Source organism: Giraffa tippelskirchi, chromosome 7 (assembly GCF_054371585.1).
Source record: "Giraffa tippelskirchi isolate mGirTip1 chromosome 7, T2T-mGirTip1v1.2.pri, whole genome shotgun sequence".
Lineage (NCBI taxonomy): Eukaryota > Metazoa > Chordata > Mammalia > Artiodactyla > Giraffidae > Giraffa > Giraffa tippelskirchi.
Genome location: NC_137281.1, coordinates 148,704,545 through 148,730,253, shown reverse-complemented (window position 1 = coordinate 148,730,253; position 25,709 = coordinate 148,704,545). Strand labels below are relative to the sequence as shown.

The window sequence follows — 25,709 nt, the reverse complement described above, 5'->3', positions numbered from 1 at the left end:
GACCCCGGAAGAGTCTGCCTAATCCGGAGCACGGAAATCAGCTTCCGGGTCAGGGGAGGTTGGGCAACGAGATGGGGAAGATGGCGGCGGCAGTGGGCTCGGTGGCGACGCTGGCGGCGGAACCTGGGGAGGACGCGTTTCGGAAGCTTTTCCGCTTTTACCGGCAGAGCCGCCCCGGAACCGCAGACCTGGGAGGGGTCATCGACTTCTCGGTGGCCCACTCAGCCCGCAGCACGGGACCTGGTGCCCTCAAGGTACGGAGAGGGGAGCGGCGCGCTCGGAAGCGATGGGCTGAGCAGTTGTGGCTCAAGGACTTAGTTACCTCCTGACATGTGGAATCTTCCCGGACCAGCAGTTGAACCTGTGTCCTCTGCATTGGCAGGCGGACTCTTAACAACTGGACCACCAGGGAAGTCTCTTAAGACATTCCTAAATGCCAGGAAACCTTCATGGGTCCCTTGAAAGTTTAATTTATAAGTAATTAACAAAGATAAAAGTTACGAGTTTCGGTTAGAAGTTCATCTAAAAGAGAGCAACTATGGTGCTTTTAGTAAACAAAATTCCTAGTGTTTTATTGAAAGACTTTTTTTCTGACTAGGGCACTCCAGCTTGGTGTTCCCCAAAGCCCTGTTTAAACACCGTATTCAAGTTCCTCAGAAGCGTTATTGTTAGTCCTAACCAAAGATAGTCCATATACCAAACACCTTTGATAATTCAGAATCTTACAAAAAATCACAAAGGTGTAGTATCGTAGGAGAAGATAGTGTTAAAGGCCAGAATAGGTCAGCTCCTCATAACAACTTCAATTTTGTATAGCTCTGTTGTGTTTGTTAGTACATAGATGAGGAAACTGAGTATCTAAGATGTTAAGTGACTTATCTAAGTCTTACATCAAGTAAATGGTAGAACTAAGTTTGTTGTTGTTGTTCAGTCGCTAAGTCGTGTCCATCTCTTTGCAGCCACATGGACTGCAGCATGCTAGGCTCCTCTGTCCACCACCTCCTGGAGTTTGCTCAAATTCTTGTCCATTGAGTCAGTGATGCTACTAACCTTCTCATTCTCTGCTGCCCCCTTGAGTCGGCTCTTGGCATCAGGCGGCCAAAGTATTGGAGCTTCAGCTTCAACAGCATTCCTTCCAGTGAATATTCAGGGTTGACTTAGGACCCCAAACTTAGGACTCCTAACTGCCCCACATCAGAAATGCCTTTAGAGGTTTGAGATTCTCAGTTAACCTGTGAAATAGCTTTAGCTTGCTGACTTCTCTTTCCTTCCTGCCAGGTGGTCAAATCTCAGCTAAATTTGTCCTCAGTCAGTGACCATGATGCACTCAGAGCAGGACTTCAGCCCATCAGCAAGTGGCAAGCCTACGGACTCCAAGGCTATCCTGGTGAGTTCAGTTGAGGTCAGAAGGCAGAAATTACTCAATCATTTGTCTAATTTTGGAGAAGGAGTAAATAGACAAGAAAACTAAATATACAAATGTTCCGCTTCCAAACCCCTCCTAAATTCTTCGTTGTCTAAGATGTCCATTTATTTGGCATCTCCATTGGATAGAACAGGAGTCAGTAATGCCTGCCTTAATAGTGCAGAAAGTGACAAACCAGGTGCAAATCAAAAATTAGAACACTGACTCGGGGCTCCCTGCCACAGTTCTGAACAGAAGAAGCACTTTGAATTGATAGAGTAACTCATCATGTTCACTCCAGTCACAAAATCCCTACATTCACAAATGATGTAACAACTTAAAAGCTGTTGCTGTCATCAAGGCTGAATTTTTGAATAGAAAACTACAGATAATGAGATCAAAAGTCCTATAAGGCAAAATAATCTAGATTTTTGAATTTCAGTGATGTCAGGTAGTTCACTTTACAGATGGAGAAATTAAGATAATAATGAAAAGTGGGTAATGTTATTAACCCTTTTTCTAGGCTCATGGGGCCATTGTTGATTAATTATCATGAACTATTTAGAAAATACATAATGCCTTATTTGGCCAGACCATCTTATATCTCCATTCTGTTCCTCAAAGACATAAAGTTAACATTGCACTTGTGATTTCAAATACAGGTCAAAAGCCAGAGAAATTCCTTTAAAAATTTAATGTTTGTTGTTCCAAGAGCCGGGTCTGTGTTACAGCTATTAATACATTATGACCACTGAAGTGTACATGTTGCTATCATGGGAAGAGGTAACAACTTTCATGCTTCTATAAAAGGCCACATGCACTTTTGTGTCTGAAGTCACAAAGGAAACAAAAGTGGCTTTTATATATGAAAGCATTGCTGTTCGTGTATTTAAATAAATGAGCATTTGTCATCAGTAGTGTTTTGTGCACCTTTTATTCTTGAAGGCGCCCCTTTACCTTTCAGGCCTTGCTCCTGTCTTCATGGCCATGTTTACCAGATTGTTCATACTATAAAGTTACCAATCCCAGTTTGGTTTTCTGTTGTCCGTGTTGGAATATAGGCATACCTCATTTTATTGTGCTTCACAGATAGTTTTGTTTTTTTACAAACTGAAGTTTTGTGGCAACCCTGGATTAAGCAAGTCTTTTGGCAGCATTTTTCCAACAGCATTTGCTCACTTTGTGTTTCTGTCACATTTTGGTGATTCTGTAATATTTCAAACCCTCCACCAGCAAAAAGGTTACAGCTCACTAAAGGCTCAGATGATGGTTAGCGTTTTTCAGCATTGTTGTATATAATTCAAATAAATAGAATTTTTAATTAAAGTGGTTCATTGTTTTTTAGACACAATGCTATTGCATAAATACAATACACTATAGTGTAAATTTTATTTGCACTGGGAAACAAAAAATCTTGTGACTTGCGATATTCGCTTTATTGCAGTGGTCTAAAAGTCGAAGTATCTGAGGTATGCCTGTACTTGGTATTTGGAGTTTTCTAGGATTTCACACTTAAGCCACATCATTTGAGCTGGTACCTCATTATGTCCTTAAAGACTTTATTCTGTCTTTCCTGCCATCATAAGCTGCATTTAATAGAAGTACCATGTCGAAAACACGGGAAATGAGTCTCACCTTACTCTGACTTGATCAGAAGAATTACGTTCTGCATATTCTAAAGGAACCTGAGTATACCACAAGCTGTCCTTCCAAGAGTGAGCAGGAAGGTGATGGGTCTGAAGACCAGAGACTGAGTCTTGGGTAGGGTAGACCTGAGGGGGACCATGATAACATCAAACATTATCCTACATAGGAACGGGTGGAAAGCAGTACATACTGGTGATTAAGGTCTGACACCAGACTCTGGGGGTTCATGTCCTGGCTCTACCACTTCATACTGTGTGATCTTGAGCAAGTTTCTTAATCTCTCTTGGCCTCAGTTTCTTCATATGTAAAATGTGTCGAAAGATAGTACCTACTTTATAAGGATAGGATTCAATGTGAATGTACATGTAAAGTACTTAGGTCAGTTTCTGGCACATAGTAAATGCTCAATAAATCTTAGCTACATAGTTAGAGGCATTTATCAAGAAGAATTGAAAACTGATTTGGGGTTGCTGTGTGTGTGTCAGGACCTAAGACCAGTGCTTGAAAAATCAGGCAAATTTTAACTCCATGAAAGGAAGACAGCAATTGTCTGGAACTGATTGCCTATAAAAGTATTCAATTTCCTGTCACTGTTCAAACCTGAATTAGATCGGAAGTATTCTTCATTTAATGTGATATCTTTGGGAGTATTATATTTTTATTTTGTAAAGTAGTGGTAATTGCAGACAGTCATTTATTGGAATTTTTTTTCATATCTTTTTTTTCCCCAAAATATCAACAGCTCTATCATTCTTAAATTATTTGGAGAATTTGACTTATACATGAAATGCAAAAGTGACCTCCACACTTCTAAGTGAGTGTTCATTCCTATCCTGAATTTTAGAGGAAGAGGGGTTCCTTCTATTCAAAACCACTCTCTTCACCTTTTGATCCTGCCTTTTATCCCTTCTAGCTTTCAAGACCTCCCTTTGTTCCTTTTCCTTCTTCTATATTCAGCCAGTTCCTTTCTGCTGGTTCTTTGCTCATCATCTATAAGCATGCTTGCTGCTGCTGCTGCTGCTAAGTCGCTTCAGTCATGTCCGACTCTGTGTGACCGCATAGACTGCAGCCCACCAGGCTCCCCCGTCCCTGGGATTCTCCTGGCAACAACACTGGAGTGGGTTGCCATTTCCTTCTGCAATACGTGAAGGTGAAAAGTGAAAGTGAAGGCACTCAGTCGTGTCCGACTCTTCGAGACCCCGTGGACTGCAGCCTACCAGGCTCCTCCATCCATGGGGTTTTCCAGGCAAGAGTATTGGAGTTGGATGCCATTGCCTGCTCCGATAAGCATGCTTGGGTCTTTCCAAACTCTCCCCTTATTCTTCTATGGCTCCTTCTCAGCCTTTGTTTCCCTTCATAGCCAGACTTCTAAAAGGCATTATCTGTATAGCTATCTCTACTGATCTATCTCCAGGTGCTTCTTAGGACAGAGTTTTTCATCTGTCTGTAGTTCTTAAGAAAGTCCATACAGTGTATGCTTGTTGAACGTTAATGAGTGAATCGTTAACTATGCATATGATTCCAGTTAGCATTGTTACTCCTCTTTTATAGAGGAGAGGTGGCTAGGTATTTGCATGCTGGACAGCTGTCTATACTGTCTTTCTTCCCTGTTACAGTAGTCAAAGTTCAAAAGAGGCAGAAATCACCCCAATTGTTTTAACTGAGATAATTTAATATTAAAAAAATAATAATTAGCTAGATATTAGAAAACAGAAAAGGCCAAAAAAAGCAACACTGAGATATCACAGAAATAGTAACTACAGGAAGCAGCTTCCACCTCTGTAAATGATACTTGGTGAAATTTCAAGGGTGACTTGGCAGTTTTAGTTCTGAAGTTTGCTTCGGGGTAACACAGTAATTGTGTAATACTTGTTTCTCTTGAGAATAACCCAAAAAGCCAGAGATAATTGCATAGTGATAGATGTCTGGCGACCATCATCAAAACAGCTTTTTATTAACTTGAAGAAATGCCTCTTCCTCTAAAACTAGAGTGTAGGAATGAAAACTTACGTTTATGTGTGGAAGCATTAGCAAAGGGAGGTATGGAGTAAATAATAAAGTAGGGGGTATAAGGAAGTCAACAAAAATAAATGATCTGATTAACTGATGGAAAATTTCCTCCTCTCCTTTTTCTCTCGTCCATCTCTGTATAGGATTTATTTTTATCTCAAACCCCTTCCTCCCAGGTTACCAGTGGCACTGGGTAAAGCAGTGCCTTAAGTTATATTCCCGGAAGCCTAATGTGTGTAACCTGGATAAGCATATGACTAAAGAAGAGACCCAGGATTTGTGGGAACAGAGCAAGGAGTTTCTAAGGTAAGTCATACCAGTCACAGTAAAAGCATTAGTATTCAGCTCAGGTCATCTCAGGTCTTTAAAGGAACTACTCTATAATAGTTCAGTGAAAGTAACTGACCTGCTTTTTTTTCCTCTCATGTCTACTCAAATACAGCACAGTTATATTCTTTCCCCCAGGAACATTTGGACAGGTGCTTTGACAGAGTAAATTGAGATCCATTTTAAAGATTAGCTTATCATGGCTTAGATAATGAGTTCATCCTCATTAATCATTAGATGATCCATTTTTATTCAGCTTCACCCTTTTTTCTGCTTGAAGAGAGTTCCTTTGAAGTCTTATAGTATCCTAAGAGAGTTACACTGAAAGCTCTTCTGCTCTCCTGGATGAAGTCAGTATTACTATCTGTTTAATGGTGGCCAGCTGTTCTTCATGAAAACTACTCTTTCTACCTTAATGTTGTTTCAGCATTTCATTCATTCTACAGATATTTTTTGAGGGTCAGTTGTGTGCCAGACATGTTGCTAAGCATTGGAGATACACAGTACAAAGGTAAACAAGATGCTGTCTCTGCACTCAGGAGTGCATAGTCTATGGCAGGAACTCAGTATCAACAGGAATAAGATAATAGAACTCAGAAAGTGTTAGAATAGGTGTTTATGAAAATGCTGTGGGGAATCAGAGGAAGAAATAATTCTTCGGGGCAGGAAAGAGGTGTCAAAGAAGGAAAAATGATTTTTTAATTGGCCCATTATCCTCTTTTTTTTCTCCATCCATTTGAAATGAATCTTCAAAAACAATTAGGTGTTTGCCTGTCAGAATAGCAAAAAGGCTGTTTGGCATAGAGAAAGCAGCCTTAGCAAAGACAGAGTAACTTTTCTGTGATACAGGAGCACAGAAGGTATACATTCATGTGTTTATTCAACAAATGTCTGTTGAGTTTCTGCTGTGTCGGATTTTGTGCTTAAGTGTTAGAGATTCAAGACAGAAAAGACAGTTCCTGCCTTCAAGGAGTTGTAGGTTAGTCAAGGACAGAGATAGGTGCACATATAATTAAGTACAGTTTGGAAAGTACAGGGATAGAGTTTGTAAGATAATGAGTATGGTCAAGTAAGTGGTAGATTGAAGGTGGATGATGGAAGATGCTTCCCGGAAGTCCTGAATAGAATTGACAAGAGATGACACCGGAAAGGTTTTTTAGGGCCAGATTGTAAAGAGGGTAGTGATGTAAAGCACTGGTTCGAGAGTCTGATTGCCTGGGTTCAAATCCTGGCTCTGCCAGCTACTAGCTTTGTTGACTTTTAGCAGTTTAACGTTTGTATGCCTCATAGTAGTCTTTTCCTCATGTAATAGTGGTAGGATTAAACAAGATAATGTGAGAAATCCTTAAAACAGCCTGTTAAAACCTTTGTACCAGTTGTGTGTGTGTTGTTTGGACTTAATTTTCAGAAACTATGTCATATTAATTGTTTAATGATACAGTTTTCAGAAACTATGTCATTAATTCTAACAGAGAAATAGATTATTTTCTTAAGCTGAAAGGAAAATAACAATAAACTGCATTGGTTTCCCTTTAAAAATCCTCTTGGTCTCTAGGTTATGTTACAAGCGAAAGCAGTGAGGAAAATCCTATTATTTAAATATGTCTTCTGTAGAATTGAGAGCAAGTAAAGGAAGATCCTGGCTAAGTGAAATTAGAGAGCTTAGAGTTTGTTACTAAACCAGCCACTGTTTTCAAGAAGTTGATTTTTTTTTCTTGTTTCTAACAAGTGATTCTCTTGAAATGCCAGTTGTCATCTTCTAAGATAGCTCAGATGAATCTCTGTAATAAATCATCCTGTAAACAATGGTGAGATACTTTTTTTTTTGGTCTAATAAATTAGAAAAAATATAAAATGTGATGGTTATACCTTCTGTTGTCAAGGGGTGGAAGAAATTGATATGCTCAGACATTGCTACCAGCCCGGAAAATCAATTAGGGCCTGTTTTTCCTTCTGTCACTACTATAGGATAGATGTTTCAGTTTCCTCATCTGGGAAACAGAGGGATTGGACTGGATAAGCCATTCAGGGTGGCTGAATCATGGTCAGAGTCACCTAGATGGTACATGCCAGTTTTCCCCCTTTTCCAGAGCGTATCAGAAAGGGAGAGGATCTGTGGTTCAAACAAATTTCCCTAGAGATTTTGGTTATCTACCGTTACATTCACAGTAAGAACTACTGGATTAGAGGACCTCTAAGAATCCTTTCGATTTTAACTTTTGAGGTTTCTGTGGTCTGGGCAGAAGAAATTTTTAAGTAGAAAATGAAATATTTGGAACATATAAGCAAAAATAGATCTGTTCACAAAATTAGGGCACCCAAGGAGAGATAAGAAAGCCTTCCTCAGCAATCAGTGCAAAGAAATAAAGGAAAACAATAGAATGGGAAAGACTAAAGATCTCTTCAAGAAAATCAGAGATACCAAGGGAACATTTCATGCAAAGATGGGCTGAATCAAGGACAGAAATGGTAGGGACCTAACTGAAGCAGAAGATATTAAGAAGATGTGGCAAGAATACACAAAAGAACTGTACAGAAAACATCTTCACGACCCAGATAATCAGGATTGTGTGATCACTCACCTAGAGCCAGACATCCTGGAATGTGAAGTCAAGTGGGCCTTAGGAAGCATCACTACAAACAAAGCTAGTGGAGGTGATGGAATTCCAATTGAGCTATTTCAAATCCTGAAAGATGATGCTGTGAAAGTGCTTCACTCAATATGTCAGCAAATTTGGAAAACTCAGCACTGGCCACAGGACTGGAAAAGGTCAGTTTTCATTCCAATACCAAAGAAAGGCAATGCCAAAGAATGCTCAAACTACCACACCATTGCACTCATCTCACACGCTAGTAAAGTAATGCTCAAAATTCTCCAAGCCAGGCTTCAGCAATACATGAACTATGAACTTACAGATATTCAAGCTGGTTTTAGAAAAGGCAGAAGAACCCAAGATCAAATTGCCAACATCCGCTAGATCATCAAAAAAGCAAGAGAGTTCCAGAAAAACATCTATTTCTGCTTTATTGACTATGCCAAAGCCTTTGACTATATGGATCACAATAAACTATGGAAAATTCTGAAAGAGATGGGAATACCAGACCATCTGACCTGTCTCTAGAGAAACCTGTATGCAGGTCAGAAAGCAACAGTTAGAACTGGACATGGAACAACAGACTGGTTCCAAATAGGAAAAGGAGAACATCAAGGCTGTATATTGTCACCCGCTTATTTAACTTATATACAGAGTACATCATGAGAAACACTGGGCTGGAGGAAGCACAAGCTAAAATCAAGATTGCCAGGAGAAATATCAATAACCTCAGATATGCAGGTGACACCACCTTTATGGCAGAAAGTGAAGAAGAACTAAAGAGCCTCTTGATGAAAGTGAAAGAGGAGAGTGAAAAAGTTGGTTTAAAGCTCAACATTCAGAAAACTAAGATCATGGAATCCAGTCCCATCACTTCATGGCAAATAGATGGGGAAACAGTGGCTGACTTTATTTTTCTGGGCTCCAAAATCACTGCAGATGGTGATTGCAGCCATGAAATTAAAAGACGCTTACTCCTTGGAAGGAAAGTTATGACCAACCTAGACAGCACATTACAAAGCAGAGACATTACTTTGTCAACAAAGGTCCGACTAGTCAAGGCTATAGTTTTTCCAGTGGTCATGTATGGATGTGAGAGTTGGACTATAAAGAAAGCTGAGCATAGAAGAATTGATGCTTTTGAACTGTGGTGTTGGAGAAGATTCTTGAGAGTCCCTTGGACTGCAAGGAGATCCAGCCAGTACATCCTAAAGGAGATCAGTCCTGGGTGTTCATTGGAAGGACTGATGTTGAAACTTAAACTCCAATACTTTGGCCATCTGATGCGAAGAGCTGACTCATTTGAAAAGACCCTGATGCTGGGAAAGATTGAGGGCTGGAGGAGAAGGGGACAACGGAGGATGAGATGGCTGAATGGCATCACCGACTCAATGGACATGAGTTTCGGTAAACTCGGGGAGTTGGTGATGGACAGGGAGGGCCTGGCGTGCTGTGGTTCATGGGGTCGCAAAGAGATGGACACAGCTGAGCAACTGAACTGAACTGAATTTTATGTTTTGTTAAGAGTTTATTGTCAGTGAATAGAGATAGTTGTCAGTGTAGCTCAAGATCCTCACACAAAGAGTACAGTAGCTGGGCATAACCATCTTTATTGCAGCGTTGCTTATGATGGGGTGGGGGGAGGAATGAGAAACAACCTAAGTGTCAGCAGGAGATCTAAAATCATTCCCCAGTATCTCCCATCACATCCACCCTGGTCTAAAGCCACCATCACTTAACTGCCGTAGCCTCCTAACCCGTCGCCCTGTGTCTTTTGTCTCTCTCCAGTCTGTTTTCTACATAGAGTATAGAAATCGTGTCACATCTTTTATAGTGTCTTATCTGCAGTACTGCAGTTCAATTCTGATGTACAACATCCAGAGTCACCACAGACATCACAAGTTAAAGGCGTGGTCCTTAGCCAAAGTACCCTCACTTCAGACACCACCTCCTTTTGGGAGGTTTGGAAGTTTGGGAAATCCGCAGTCTGTGCACATTTCTGACCAACTGGGTACAAATTCAGGGGAATTGCCATGATGTCTTGGAAACCGTGATCTCCCTTCACTCATTAGAACAATTCACAAAACTCACAGAAGCATTATACTTACTATCATAATTTTATTATAAAAGGTACAGATCAGGGCCATCCAGTGAAGAGACTATAGAGTGATGTCTGGAAGGATCCTGAATACAGAGCTTCCGTGTCCTGTTCCCAGGGAATCAGGATATGTAGCTCTCACAGGAAGCTCCCCTGAGGCCTAGTGTTCACAGTTTTAATTGGAGTTTCACCACTTGAGCATGATTGATTGAATCATGATTGAACTCGGTCTCCCTGCCTAATACCACTTTCTAGCTTGACAGACCCACATCCTGAGTCATCTCCTTAGCATAAACTCAGGCGTGGTTAGGGTCCATAGTGAATAACAGATACTCCTATCCCTTCCAGAAATTCCAAGGGTTTAAAAGCTTGCTCTAAAGAACCAGGCACAAAGATCAGCCAAATTCTTTGTGTACAGTCCCGTCACACTTAGAACAAAATCAGATGTCTTTATCAAGGCTATAAGGCCTACACAATCTGACTCTCCCACCTCAGCTCCTGTTCTTTTCATTTATTCTCCAGCAGTCCTGGCCTTCATTCTGTTCCTTATACACTTTAGACATGTGCAGATTCTTTGTACAAGCTGTCCCTTCTACCTGGAAAGCTGTTTCTTTAGATGACTGATCAGTGGATTGCTTCCTGTTGGTCTTTGTTCTTATATCATCTTGTGAGATGATTCCCTTATTTGGTTAAAAATAGCACACCACCCCAACCCCTGTTCCCTTCTTCTTTGTCCCTTTGCCAGTGTTTTTATTCTTCATTGCATGGTAGTTACTAAATAAATCTTTGTAGAATTAATTGGTTAATGGATACTTTTTTATACCTCTTGAATTTTTTGAATATATTATCTATTCAAAAATAACTTCAAACGACAAGACGAGGGAAAATGTACATTTAAATAAAACAACTTTGCTTTATTTATTTCATAAGTTAGCTTATGCAATACTTTGTTTCCATTTTTGTATTCAATGTATGTGAAGGCTTTTTTCCATTGATATTTTCAGTACAGAAGCAGAATTAATCCCTTGCCCTTTCTTCTTCTTTAAGACTTTGTTTATGATGCTGTTACAGCATGTATCGTAGCTAATCCTGGCATATGCCCCTTCTCCTCCCATTGTCTGCCCTGCCCCCTCCCCCAGACCTTGAAAATTTTGTAGCCTTGGTGCCAACCACAGTTCTTTGTATGTATTAGAAGGTGCTGAGTAACTATTAGTTTTAAGTAAATTGTTAGCTTCTCTGCTAGCCCAGTAAAAGTATAATGCTAAACTTGAGAATGATTGATTAAAGACTGTATATAGTATCTTCCCATCTTATTTTCATTCATTTATTAAATAATGTATATTTACGCTTTAGGAATGGAGAAGGAAATGGCAACCCACTCCAGTATTCTTGCCTGGAGAATCCCAGGGACAAAGGAGCCTGGTGGGCTACAGTCCATGGGGTCACAAAGAGTCGGACACGACTGAGTGACTAACACACGTGCTTTAGGAAATACTTGGTGCTAGCATAGATGTGAAGATTAAAACTCAGCCCCTGCCTTTGAGGAAGAGACTATTTAAGGAGGAATTCAGGTACTTTGATAACATATTTACAGCACTAAACTGTGTGCTTTAATAGAGGAAGATGTGAAGCTCTGTGTGAGCGCTGTAGAGGAGTGAGAGGCTGAGTCCAGGATAAAGATCTCCCTGAGGAAGCGTTTAACCTGTGTGAGAAGCAAGTGAGAAAAATTGAGAGTCGAGCAGGAGAGGAGAGAGCATCTCAGAACATTGCGTGGTCAGAAACAGAGCCATGAAAGATGGAAAGTAGGATACCTTGTAGGAAATGCTTGGAGACAAAACTAGAAAGGTTAAGGCCAGATTATAAAGGGGTTTCCGTGCCGTATAGTGTTGATGAAAAATTAATTGATCTAAGAAACAAAAATGGAAATATTTTATCTGAACCAAGCTGAGGATTATTACCTGGGAATAGCATGTGAGAAAGCTCCAAGAACTATTCAGCTGTTAGAAGTCAAGGCACAGTTGCATACATTTTCTGAGACAGAGAGCTGTGTATGAAATGATGGATTATTGACAGTTTACAGAGTCTGTTTCTAAGCATCCCCTTACAAGATCAAAAAGGAACTTTATCTCTTAAGGAGTTATCTTATTGATGCTGGGAGAATGTTGCTCTTTTTTTATTTTTATTTTCTAGAATGTTGCTCTTTATATGAGCAGGTATTTCTGCTGATGGGGGAGGTTTGATCGATGCATAATACAGATACACAATGCATAGTAAGGGGGAGAGACGGAGCCTCAAGGCAGAGGAATTTTTCTATGTTTAAATTTTTCTTGTCTTGCCATAAAATACGAATTTTTTTTTCACAATAGGAAAATGTGGACTTTGTCCTTGTGAATGGGGAATTCAAGATTAGTAATAGATTTTTCACTTTAGAGAATTTTTGTGGCAGTGCAGAAAATGGACTGCAAATTTAATCATTGCAGAAAGCACAGTTAAGAATTTAACTTACTATCGCATGCAAAAGATAATGCAGGCCTGGTAGAGACATTTTCTGTAGGACTTGGTAAGCAGAAGACGATGAAAGTGACAGAAAAGTAGTTAAGGATTAAACACAGATTTCTAAGTGGCAGGTAGATTAAGTTTGGGCAAAGTGGGGGGTGTTCCAGATTTACTGAGATATAATTGACATATAACATTGTGTTATCCAAGGTGTACAACATAATCTATGTATAGTTTCAAATGATTATCACAATAAATTTCATTAACGTCAGTTACCTCACATCATTACAATTTCTTTTTCTTGTTATAAGAACATTTCTATTCTCAGCTACTTTCAAATATACAATACAGTATTAACTATAGTCACTACGTTGTACATTGGGCTTCCCAGGTGGTGCTAGTGGTAAAGAATCCTTGCCTGCCAATGCAGGAGACATAAGAGATGTGGGTTTGATCCCCGGGTCAGGAAAATCTCCTGGAGAAAAGAATGGCTACCCACTCCAGTATTCTTGCCTGAAAAATTCCGTGGGCAGAGGAGCCTGGTGGGCTACAGTCCATGGGACCACAAAGAGTCGATATGACTGAGCACACACGCTATACTCTACACCTCCAGAACCTCTCTTCCAGTGACAGGTTTTTATCTTTTGACTACCTTTACCCATTTCATACACACACAACCCCCCTCACCTCTGGCAACCACCAGTCTGTTCTGTATCAGATTTTTTCGGTTCCACACAAAACTGTGATCATACAGTATTTGTCTTTCTCTGATTTATTCCACTTAGCATAATGCCATCCAGTTTTATCCATGTTGTCACAAATGACAAGATTTCCCTTTTTAATGGCTGAATAAATACTCTGCTGTGTGCGTATCACATTTTCTTTATCCATTCATCTTTCATTGGAAAGGCAGAGGAAAGAAAGCAACTTAGGTTGTTTCCATGTCTTGGCTGCTATAAATAATGCTGCAATTATTTAATTATGCAAAACAGTGTAGCAGTTTCTCAAAAATTAAAAATAGAACTAGTATATGATCCAGGAATTCACCTTCCAAGTATGTATCCAAAGGAAACAAAATTACTATCCCAGAAATATATCTGCATCTCCACGTTCACTGGAACATTATATACTGAGATTTTTAATGGAAAAAAGATGGGAGGAAGAGGAGAGTGAGCAAAGATAATCCTTAGAGTAGTTTGGGGCTTATTGTTTTTGAAATGCCTCTGGAGTATCCACATGGAGATGTCTCTGCCTTTGGAATAGAGAACTGAGCAAAGTTTAGGAGTCAAGTGAGAGACAGGGATATGGGAGTTACACAGGAAGACCATCATCATAAAGCAAGCAGTGGGAGTGATGTGGCCTTTTGTTTGTTTGTTTATGAAAAACGTATAAAGAAAAGGCAACTGGGCTTCAGTTCAGTTCAGTCGCTCAGTCGTGTCCGACTCTCTGTGACCCCATGAATTGCAGCACGCCAGGCCTCTCTGTCCATCACCAACTCCCGGAGTCTACCCAATCCCATGTCCATCGAGTCGGTGATGCCATCCAACCATCTCATCCTCTGTCGTCCCCTTCTCCTCCCGCCCCCAATCCTACCCATCATCAGGGTCTTTTCCAATGAGTCAACCCTTCGCATGAGGTGGCCAAAGTATTGGAGTTTCAGCTTCAATATCAGACCTTCCAATGAACACCCAGGATTGATCTCCTTTAGGATGGATTGATTGGATCTCCTTGCAGTCCAAGGGACTCTCAAGAGTCTTCTCCAACACCACAGTTCAAAAGCATCAATTCTGCGGCGCTCAGCTTTCTTCACCGTCCAACACTCACATCCATACATGACCACTGGAAAAACCATAGCCTTGACTAGACGGACTTTTGTTGGCAAAGTAATGTCTCTGCTTTTAAATATGCTATCTAGGTTGGCCATAACCTTCCTTCCAAGGAGTAAGCATCTTTTAATTTCATGGCTGCAGTCACCATCAGCAGTGATTCTGGAGCCCCAAAAAATAAAGTCTGACACTGTTTCCACTGTTTCCCCATCTATTTCCAATGAAGTGATGGGACCAGATGCCATGATCTTAGTTTTCTGAATGTTGAGCTTTAAGCCAACTTTTTCACTCTCCTCTTTCACCTTCATCAAGAGGCTCTTTAGTTCTTCTTCACTTTCTGCCATAAGGGTGGTGTCATCCGCATATCTGAGGTTATTGATATTTCTCCCAGCAACCTTGATTCCAGCTTGTGTTTCTTCCAGCCCAGCGTTTCTCATGATGTACTCTGCATATAAGTTAAATAAGCAGGGTGACAATATACAGCCTTGACATACTCCTTTTCCTATTTGGAACCAGTCTGTTGTTCCATGTCCAGTTCTAACTGTTGCTTCCTGACCTGCATACAGGTTTCTCAAGAGACAGGTCAGATGGTCTGGTATTCCCATCTCTTTCAGAATTTTCCACAGTTTATTGTGATCCACTGGGCTTAGGAAGCATCAAATCTGGGTGAAAAAAATTACTATTAGAAGCCAAGGTAGGAAAATGTTTCCAAAATAAGACAAGGACCAAGGCTTAGGATTTGATGATTAAATGGTATCATTGAAACTAAATTAGTTCTTGTAGAGTGGTGTAAGCAAAAGTGAGATCTCAATGAGAAGAGAGAGTCGGAGCAGCTGATATTGAGTCCTTTGGGATGATTTAATGATGAAGAGAAGGAGAGCTATGGAACAGACAGAGGCAGAACTTAGGGTGCCTGAGTAAAAGGTCGGGTGTGAAAAGTGTTTCTTGTTGTTTTTATTTCTTAAGTTTGTGTAAATCTTGAGCGTTTTTACAGGATCAAAAGGAAGAAGAAACAAATACAAAGGCAGGTTGGAAATATGAGAAGAAAGATGATAATGGAGAAAGGCCTCAGAGGCTACATCAGGGAAATGGGGGACAGTGTAGGTGGAGAACTGGCCTTAATGGAAAGAAATAAGACCACTGCTGAAACCAGGAAGGAAGGACAGAGTAAGGATTTCAAACAGTATAGAGGTGTAGGAGAGGGAGGTTGAAATCATTAACTGGATCCTTTGAGTGGGCCCCTATATTCTCTTTGTTCTGGAAGGGAGTAGGGGCAGGACTGAGGACTTGAGGTAAATGGTGAAGGTTCAGAACAGAAAGTAGAAGATGAGATAAAACTAACATTTGCAAGATAGCAAAAGAGTGTTACAGTAGAATTGGATGTCCATTTGCACTGGTTTACTGAGAGATTCAGGTTAAGAAGAGAAACAAAACTGGAAGCACTCAAATACTGAAAAACTGGAATTCTAGGGACCTGAGATGGAACTTTAAGTTTAATGAAAACAAGAGGCTAGGAAAGGAAGAAAGACCGAAAGCTGTGGTTGTGGAGGGAAATATTCAGAATGATGAAAGACACAATTCCTAAATCTTTAAAAATGATTCAAGAGCAATACCTGTAATAGCATGTTGAAAGTTTCCTATCATAAACAACTTTCAGATTTCTGTCCTCAGTCAGTACTTGGTTCACTAATATCCCTTGAGTCAAGAAAGAAAAAAACACCAATGCTTACCCACTGCATGGAGAGTAGGCAGGCAGGACAGGAGTTCATTTCCACACAGTTTGGGTTCAGTTGAAAGCAGTGCTGTAGAACGAAATTGCTGAGAGGAATGCTAACACTTACATAAAGGTTTTCCCCTGACAGAAACTGAGCAAAGTGCTGAGTAGGCATTCAGCAGGGGAGAAGGTGCAAGCTTTGCTCATCCGTCATCTGCTTGCTAGTGCCTGAAGGGGCAACAAGTTTCTGTTTGCAGTGAGAACCAATAATTAGGGTCATACCTGCTTGAAAACCTTCTGGATAATTGGGTGAAGATTTAAAGTTAGGTTAGATGGCAACATTCCCTGCATTCCTTCAGGTGGATAAGCAGCTCCATTGCCACTAAGCCTTCTTGGCTTCTTCCTTTTGGACAGGTCAGGCTTAAAAAAAGAACCACCCACCCTTCCCTTCATTAACCCCTCAGTATTTTCTGCCTGAAAAAGATCTGGGAGCATGTGAAACCTGGTTTGAGCCTTATACTATTCACAATGTTCAAATGAATTTTTTTTGGAATCTTTATTACCCAAGAGGCCTAGAGGGACCAGAAGAGTCCCTAGGTGCTACTAAAAAAAGAAATGTCTAGCACAGGCCAGTCCTGCTCTCACATCTTGAAGGCAATTGTTACAGCAATTGTTGCTACTTTCCTTCCAAAAATCCTAGACAAAAGCAAGAATAGAAGTCAGGTTTTCGAAAGAGGATATGAAATAAGGGGTAGAATATCATACCTACATTATGTAAACACACACATACACATTTTCTCCTCAAAATGGCACACTCAAAACTAATCTTTTACTAAGCAAATTTTAAGCTTTTTTTTTTCCCTTCTGTTACTGGAACTAGAGTTATTGCTTGTGAAAGTATGGCTCTTCTCTGGCTGCTTTTGCATCCTGGACTGGTGCCCCTCTATAATATTCGTATAGGACAAAACCCAAAGCCTTTTTTATAGTGATACAGTTAAGGTAGAAAGAGATATTCTTTTTGGTTTCCTAGAAAAAGAAACAAAATTTTTTAAGGTACATGTTACCGACTATATCTTCATGCTTGGTTGTTACTATAATTTTGTTAATTTTATTAAGACCATAAACTATATGTGTTAATTATAATAATGTATATCCTGTTCTTAAAGAACATCAGACCCCATCTTTTGATGAAAAGCAGTTTATTGGTGTCACCTCAAATGTCTAAAACTCCATCAAATTTTCAGAGCTGCCTTATTATCTTTTATTTGTACAGATAGTCTGGTTTTGGGTTCTTTGTCAATAATAAAATGATCTCTTATTGAGCTAGAAAGAAATAAAAAGTTTTGTGTGTGTGTATGTGTGTTTGGCTAGAATAGAGTTTCTCAAAGTGTGGTTCCTGGACCAGCAGCATCAGCATGGTTTAAGGAAACTCAGTGCCCAGATTTTTAGTGGAGGATGGTACATAGGCAATCTCTGCCTGACAGGTACCAAAATTCAGACTCCCAGAAGGAAGACACGTGTTCAGCATAAACTGTATTGTTTATAGAGACAACATAGGAACAGTGAGCTTGGCCAAGAGCCAACCTAATATGCAGTCCTTTCAAAGGATAGCAGTAGGACCTCCTAGGCCTCTTTTCTTCACAGTTGTCCTAAATAGGTTAGTATTTGATCCATTCCTTTTATTGGTCTTGGTGTTGGGGCTTCCCTGGTGGCTCAGTTGGTAAAGAATCCACCTGCAATGCTGGAGAGCTAGGTTCGATCCCTGGGTTAGGAAGATCCCCTGGAGGAGGGCATGGCAACCCACTCCAGTATTCTTGCCTGGAGAATCCCCTTGGACAGAGGAGTCTGGCAGGCTGCAGTCCATGGGGTCACAAAGAGTCAGACGTGACTGAGCGACTAAGCACACACTGGTCTTTGTGTATGTCTGTGTTGCAACATCCTTAGAATGTAAACTCTTTGAGGACAGACAGCAACTACCCTGTAAACTATCAGACATCAAGATGGATGCCACTTCCTCTGTGAGCCTGCAGTAAATCCTTTGCTTCTGCTCATGCTCTGCCTATATTGCCTACTGCATCACTCCTTGTTTAAATGCCGTCCGTTCTTCAATGCCATACTCAACTCCCCAGCTTTACCATGAAGGCTTAACTGATTAGGTAGTTGACTTTGAACTTTCCTTTTTCTGTTCTAGTGGTCCTCAAAGTCTTGTGCTATCCATCTTAGTGCTAGATTTTATAAAACCTTAAATTTTCCCCTCACTTCTTATACTTATCTGTCATCTCCTGTCAAAATATAAACTCCTTAAAGCAGTCCAGTCTTTTCTGCTTTAAACAGTAGTGGTTCTTAGATTAAAAAAAGAAGATTGATTAATGATGTAAATTATATGGAAAAACTAAAATGATTAGCCCTGGCATTCTTACATTTTTAGGTATTTAGAGGTAAACAAGCAGGCTTCTTTAGAAGAAGAGTAGCTAAGAAATTCCCTGATGGTCCAGTGGTTAGGACTCCATGCTTCCCCTGCTGAGGGCCCAGGTTCAGTCCCTGTCAGGGAACTAAGATGCTGTAAGCCATGCTGTGCGGCCAAAAAAAAAAAAAAAAAGAGTAGTTAACCCCATAGATTTGATTAGACTAGATTATAATTACAGAAAGGACACCTCCATTTTATAGAAATCTCCTGTGGTTTAAATAAGGTAATGTTAGAAACCAAATCAATTAAAGTGGCCATTAATTGTTAGCTAAGCCTCAGGTATTTAAGTTGTTATGTGGGGTTAAAGAAGGTATGTTAAACCAGTAATTTTTGATTGTGTACTGTATTTTGCCAAACTTTTTCCCCCCAAAATGCAGTTCTAGGAAGCCACCATCATTCTAGATATAATGATAGCTGTAATTAATCATGTCCTGCTTTCAGCAAATGAAATTGTAAATGTTCTGTTAGCCAAATTTTCAATTCCCCATAGGACTCTGTCCCATTTCCCATGGACAGGTAAAGACATTTCTGTTGTCATTTTATCATTATTGATATTCTGGAGACTCACCCTTTAAAATTGATCCCATTCAGCAGAAGATTTAGAACCAAGGATTAGAAATTAGAAATGCTAGCATATTTTTGGTGGTATTATATTCTTGGTCAGCTCATTTATCTGTTCTGATTTCCCCTGAGGAGATCTTGGCTAACTGCTTATATAGATACCAAATTTAGACTCCAGGATCTATGCAAAAGGCTATTGCTGCCATTTGCAATGAGTAAAGCATCTTTTGTCTCCAATTTTGCAGGTGTAAAGAAGTGAATAAACGGAGACCCCGAAGTTTGCTAGAGAAACTACGCTGGGTGACCCTTGGCTACCATTATAACTGGGACAATAAGGTATTCAGATTTTCTTGCTAATTCCATTGATTTTCATTTTTATGCTTCTTGGGCCCACATAGTTTGACTTCTTTCTGGCCAAGCTTAAAGTATCAGATTATCCATTTGTGGGAAGGTTTCTTTAATTTATTCCCTCCTTTAAAATCCTTTTGATACAGAATCTGAAGAGAAATAATTTTTCAAGAGAAAACTACTTTTTCATGTGCTCTCAGATTATATTATTTCATCAGAAGTCATTGATGCTTTCTCTGGGGAGGTTTCAGGGGTACAGATTTTTCTTTACTGTATTCATGAGGAGTATTCAGGTATAATCTTCAGTCCCACTGTTATTTAGTGTTTGTTGATTTTTCATGTTTTGTGTAACGTGGGCCTGGAGTGAAAGCAGCTCCACGTACTTACAGTGTTCTCTTCCATCAACTCACAAAAGAACTTTCAAGATCTCGATTCCTTTGACTGCTGTATAAGATCTGTGCAGGGGAGAGATGGGAAAGAATGTTCCATGTTTTCTTGAGGTACAATTTTTTCTTTCCTGACCCTTGCGCTTCAGAAAATGCCTCCTTTATCACTGGCATCTCAGTGCCACTTTTCTCAGTGAGGTGTTTACCGCCAAAAGGACTTAATTCTGAGGATAAACTGAATCAAATTGGTATGAACCATCTTCCTACTAACCAGTTACGTTTTAAAAGCTCCATAGTTTCAGTCAACCTGGCTTATTAATAAATGTATTAACTACTCAGAATAGTAATAAATATTGCTCAGAACTATTCATGATGTAAGTCTTATTTTCAGTGATACAGCTTTAACGGAAAACCAGACATCTGTATTTGGGGAAATGGCCGTGTGGTTTTCTTCTGGTTAGACAGCCTCGATTTGAATCCTGCCTTCAATATGGATAGTGTCTAACCTCACAAGATGGTTGTGAGGATTAAATGATTAATGCCTTCATACTGATTACAGTAGTGCCTGACTGTTCTAAGCAGTTAAATTCATTAACACAATAAATACTAGCTTATTGGTTTTAAGGTACTACTTTTATTGTAGATACTGTTATTTCCCAAGGACCTCAAAGTTAGCCTCACTTAACTAAGAAAAGCATGGTGTGAAAATAGTCAAAAAACACTGAATGGTTAATCAGAGAAAAGTAAAAGAGAGACAAGAAACAAGAGTAGTGCATAGGGAATTCAGGTAGGGATAAAAGCCCAAAAAGGTGATTGTTTTGTTGTAGCAGAGACGATCTAGTGCTATAAGTCGTTGCTCTTTTGGAGGACTAAAACAAAATGGTAGAGAGAACCTTCTCTAACTACACTTATAATTTTGAGAAATTAAATAGGAGCTCTTATTTGTAGTACAAAAAAGAAAAGAAAAAAGTAAAACAGATTCCAACTGAAGAGGCTTGGCCATCCATCAGAGACTTCTCAGAAAAGTCTGATTTTTCTGATCAGATTTGAGGTTGGTTGAATAAGAGGACTGAGAGAGGAGCCTCAGACCAAGGAGGAGTGTCAGATGCTGCCGGCTCACAGAGCCCTCAGACTCGTCTGCCGCCTTGTTCTCAGAAATTGTGTGTCTTTTGTATAGAGAGTGTTCTGGCCTTTAAGAGTTGTGACCCTTAGGTACGAAAAATAGAGGCAGTTCAGGAAGGTAAGTGCTGAAAATTACTTCCATTTTAAGGTCCTGTCTTGACCACAGTGTAGGTCAGTTTAAATGTTTTGAGCATGTCAGCCCATCAGATTGACCAATGAAATCACATGAAACTACGTTGCAGACTAGTTTTTAATTGATAGACTTTTTACCTTCTGTCCCAGGATCCCATCCAGGATACAGTACATTTAGTTGGCATGTTTCCATAGGCACCTCTTGGCAGTGACAGAGTTCTGAGTTGCCTTTTTACCCTAAGAGAACTCTCATGTTTGGAATTAGAGTGGGCGTCCCTGGTAGCTCAGCTGATAAGGAATCCACCTGCAATGCAGGAGACTCCAGTTTGATTCCTGGGTCGGGAAGATCTGCAGGAGAAGGGATAGGCTACCCACTCCGGTATTCTTGAGCTTACCTGGTGGCTCAGCTGGTAAAGAATCTGCCCGCAGTGTTGGAGACCTGGGCTTGATCCCTGGATTGGCAAGATCCCCTGGAGAAGGGAAAGTCTGCCCACTCCAGTATTGTGTCCTGGAGAATTCCATGGACTGTATGGGGTCGCAGAGTCAGACACGACTGAGCAACTGTCAGAGAGAGGTGTAATTGCTTTGTATGTTGACTCCATGCAGGGTGAATTTGTTGGATTTATCACCACATAGCACGGTGCCTACCATATCATAGATGCTAAGTGTTTTGAATTGGCTCAGTATTCAATTACTGGATGCCTCAAAAATGTGTGGCTATTAAGAAGACAAACTTTTATTTTTGTGTATAAAAAGCTTTATGTATAAAAGAAATAGGCTACAAGGATATATTGTACAACACAGGGAATATAGCCAATACTTTATAATAACTATAAATGGAGTATAATCTGTAAAAGTTTTGAATCACTGTGTTGTATATATGAAACTAGTGTTGTAAATGAATGATACTTCAATAAAAAAAGTTTTAAGGGCTGAACTAATATTACATGTGGTAGAGAACAGACTTGTGGTTGCCACGGGGGAGGGGGTGGGGAAGGAGGGGTTGGGAGTTTGGGGTTAGCGGGTGCAAGCTATTGTATATAGAATTGATAAACTAACAACAAACAAGGTCCTGTACAGCACAGGGCACTATATTCAGTATCTTGTGATAAACCGTAATGGAAAAGAATGTAAGAAAGAAGTGTGCATAGGTATAACTGAATCACTTTGCTGTACAGCAGAAACTGACACAACATTGTGAATCAGTCAGTCAATATACTGCATGTAAATTAGATGATTTTAAAGTGGTAATTAATTTTATGCCACAGTTTCCTGTTTTCCTGAGATCATTGTTTATTTTTCTTATTTTCCCTGCTTTTATCAAAGAGATACTCAGCAGATCATTATACACCTTTCCCTTCTGACCTGGCTTTCCTCTCAGAGCAAGTAGCTGCTGCCTGTGGATTTCAGGGTTTCCGAGCTGAAGCAGGTATCCTGAATTACTACCGATTAGACTCCACACTGGGGATCCATGTAGACAGATCTGAACTAGATCACTCCAGACCCCTGCTGTCATTCAGGTGAGTTGGGTCTGGGGATTTTGAATTACTTTTTATCATTTCATTCCTTTTTATAAAGCATTTTTAAGCTTAAATAAATAAAAACATTAAATTTTTTAAATGGGTGAACTCAATAATCTTTCACTTCTGGGCATCTCAGCAATGTAGCGTATGTAAAATTAACATCGCCCTTTTGAGTAATGACCAAGTTACAATTAATATTTCTGTTTAACATGCATGGATTCTGTCTTTCGTAATGAGAGGTATTGTCACTGTCTGTGGAATAGATGAATGGTAAAGGCCATAAGACAAGGGAGCGATCTTTTTGAAATAGAGAAGAGGAAAGCACAGAAGCCTGAGTAGTTTACTCTCCTTGTCTCCCTGAATGTAAGTTTATATTTTTGCAGAGTGCTGCACCTGTATCTCCAGAGGAAAATGCCTGAACAGAATCTTATTAACTGCCTTATCTTTAAAGTGAACAGAAATGATAAATATCTAGTAAAAAAAAAAAAACCCAAATAAATTTTTATTTGCTTGTTTAATTGCTTCAAAATCTATTTTGCAGCAGTTCTGTGGGCTCTAGTAAGTTTAAATAGCAGACAACAGACTAGTCACTCACAGACACAAACCAGAAAAGAAGGATCTTAGAACAGTTTAAAAAGGAGGATTGGGACTTCCCTGGCACTCCACTGGTTAGGACTTGGTGCTTTCATTGCCATGGGCCTAGTCTCAATCCCTGATTGGGGAATTAAGACCCCATGAGCCGCACAGCACACACACCCCCCATCCCAAAAGGAGTATTTGGAAGCAATAAGGTTCAAGCTGAAATTAGAAAACTAGTGCAGTTGGCAGTTAACTTTCCCAACCGTGGCTAATAACAGAAACTTACTATTGTGTATTGTTTTACTTTTTCGTAGCTTTGGACAGTCTGCCATCTTTCTCCTGGGTGGCCTCAAAAGAGACGAAGCCCCCATCCCCATGTTTATGCACAGTGGTGACATCATGATAATGTCAGGTTTCAGCCGCCTGTTGAACCATGCAGTCCCGAGGGTCCTTCCCAGTCCAGAAGGGGAAAGCCTGCCTGGCTGCCTCAGGACACCTCTCCCAGCTGACCTCCCCAGAGACTCAGTGGTGGAGCCCTGTTCTGTGGAGGACTGGCAGGTGTGCGCCAGCTACTTGAAAGCTGCTCGTGTTAACATGACCGTCCGGCAGGTGCTGGCCGTGGGTCAGGACTTCCCTTTGGAGCCCACGGAGGAGAATGAAAGAGACATCACCACAGAAGGGTCCTGCCATCTGGATGATGACAATAGCCAAGTCAAACGAGCGAGGTTAAACCCTGACTGCTGAAAACTTGAAGAGCCCTTTCTTGTACTCCTGCAGGTTCTACAGGAAGTGGCTGTGCTGATTTGTATTGCCATCAACTTTAGCACCAAGACAAGCCAGAAAACAGAGACAGGGAAAAAACTCACCATTGATCACACTGTTGCCTTAGAACTCATCCAGAAGAGGAAGCTGATTAGCCACTTTGTTCAGAGAAGTGTTTGACATTGTCCAGTCCTGGTTAGGTTTTGGTGCTAAAGTACGGAAAAGTCCAAGAAGGTATGACCTTCCACAAGAGCCTTCTCAGCCTTGCCATCACCTTTGAGTGAGGTAGAAGTGAGTTTCCATGTCTCTGGAATCTTTAAATACCTCAAGTTTTGTTGATGGGAAACATTATTCTCCTTCCACCACCCTATCTAGGGATTTGTGGTAAAATTGTGGTTCCATGAACCGACTATTAGTCTTACTTTAATTCTTCCAATCAACATTGAATTCTTTGGACTTCTCTGGTCTTCACAGAAGAATCCTATACACATAACTGGAAATCACATCTCCTAGAAAAGAAATTAATCCCAGCTATCTCTCTTGCCTAAAAGGTAAACACACATAAACCCAAGGAAAGAGGAACAGTAGTTTCTCCAGATGTCTTTTGGGTCTGTAAACATTTCTGTTGGCTTTTAAATGCAATTTTAATTGTTGGACTAAAAAAAATCCTAAGGGTATTCTGTAACTTTTCTCCATGAATAAACTTACTCAATTTTAAATTAAAGATCTGTATCTGTGTTTGAGGGTAAATGTATCTGGGATTAGTTTTTTTCCTATTTTCACTTGCTGTATTGTTCATGCTGTTGAAGCCCTGTAGCTGTTTCTGCCCTAAGTATTTGTAGCTGTCTCACAGGAGAGAATGTTCCTTGACATTCTAGTCACTCTTTTTTTTTTTTTTTTGGATTATATACAGTATGGAAAATGCATGAAGCACTGAATTTTAATCTATGTCACCCCACTACTCAACTCAGTATATCCTGATCCTTTAAGTTACCTTATGTTTCTCTGGACCTCAGTTTCCTCATTCATAAAATGAAGATAATGTCTACTGCCATCTTCCTAGATGGATGTTGCTATGTCAAACAGTAATGGAAATTTAGTGCCCCTTTCTAGGAACATAATATTGCCAATATTTTATTACTGTATAGACTCTTACAAAACACCCCAGCTTATCTGTGTGAACGACTGACCAGAAGCTACTTTGTTACCTGCTGCTTGTGACATGACTTACCAAACTTTGATTTCTCCTCTGTCCTGCCCTTTTTTTTTCTTGAGTGTTAAATAATTGAGTTTATATTGTAATCTTTGGTGGGTTTTTTTAGAGGAATAAAAATGAACAGATTCACCCTTTATGTGTAGCTGGGTTCTAAAATTAGTTCATAATAGGATAATTTCATGTAATTAAAATTACCACTGAGAAAAAGTCCCTTAAATTTTCCATAATATACATTATATGAACACTGTGTGCATTATATGTGACTCACTGAAAACCAACATGTCATTCAGTAAATCCATCAGTCAACTTACCCTTCAGCATTTGAATAGATTGTTGTTTAGTCAATTGATTGTCAGATGAAGGTGTTGGCTTGTGGTCAGGGACAGTATTTTACAAAAAATGCATATGCAAACTGAATATGGAGTGAGATAGGTATGCTGTGAGAAACTGAGGCCAGCCAAGAGGATAGCAGGTTCCGCTCACCCAACCAGGCTTC

General features: G+C 40.0%; 1 protein-coding gene across 2 annotated transcripts; it reads left to right on the top strand.

Annotated features, from left to right (window-relative positions):
• Positions 1–51: 51 nt before the first annotated feature.
• Positions 52–25,349, top strand: ALKBH1 (alkB homolog 1, histone H2A dioxygenase). 2 transcript variants are annotated; one of them, XM_081510563.1, is made up of 6 exons: positions 52–254; positions 1,279–1,387; positions 5,239–5,368; positions 19,391–19,481; positions 22,460–22,653; positions 23,550–25,349. In XM_081510563.1, exons 1-6 carry the CDS (start codon positions 72–74, stop codon positions 23,977–23,979), a joined length of 1,137 nt encoding a protein of 378 aa, XP_081366689.1. In that variant the 5' UTR covers positions 52–71; the 3' UTR covers positions 23,980–25,349. The 2 variants fall into 2 exon arrangements, with proteins under 2 accessions (XP_081366689.1, XP_081366688.1); XM_081510562.1 differs by having other exon boundaries at positions 5,206–5,368.
• The last annotated feature ends 360 nt before the right edge of the window (positions 25,350–25,709 follow it).

Bases quoted from the DNA above. Each gene is read 5' to 3' on its own strand.
- ALKBH1 (XM_081510562.1), top strand. From the start codon at position 72: ATGGGGAAGATGGCGGCGGCAGTGGGCTCGGTGGCGACGCTGGCGGCG. The intron at 5,369-19,390 runs GTAAGTCATACC...CCAATTTTGCAG, and splicing joins CAGAGCAAGGAGTTTCTAAG to GTGTAAAGAAGTGAATAAAC. The intron at 19,482-22,459 runs GTATTCAGATTT...CTTTTATCAAAG, and splicing joins ATTATAACTGGGACAATAAG to AGATACTCAGCAGATCATTA.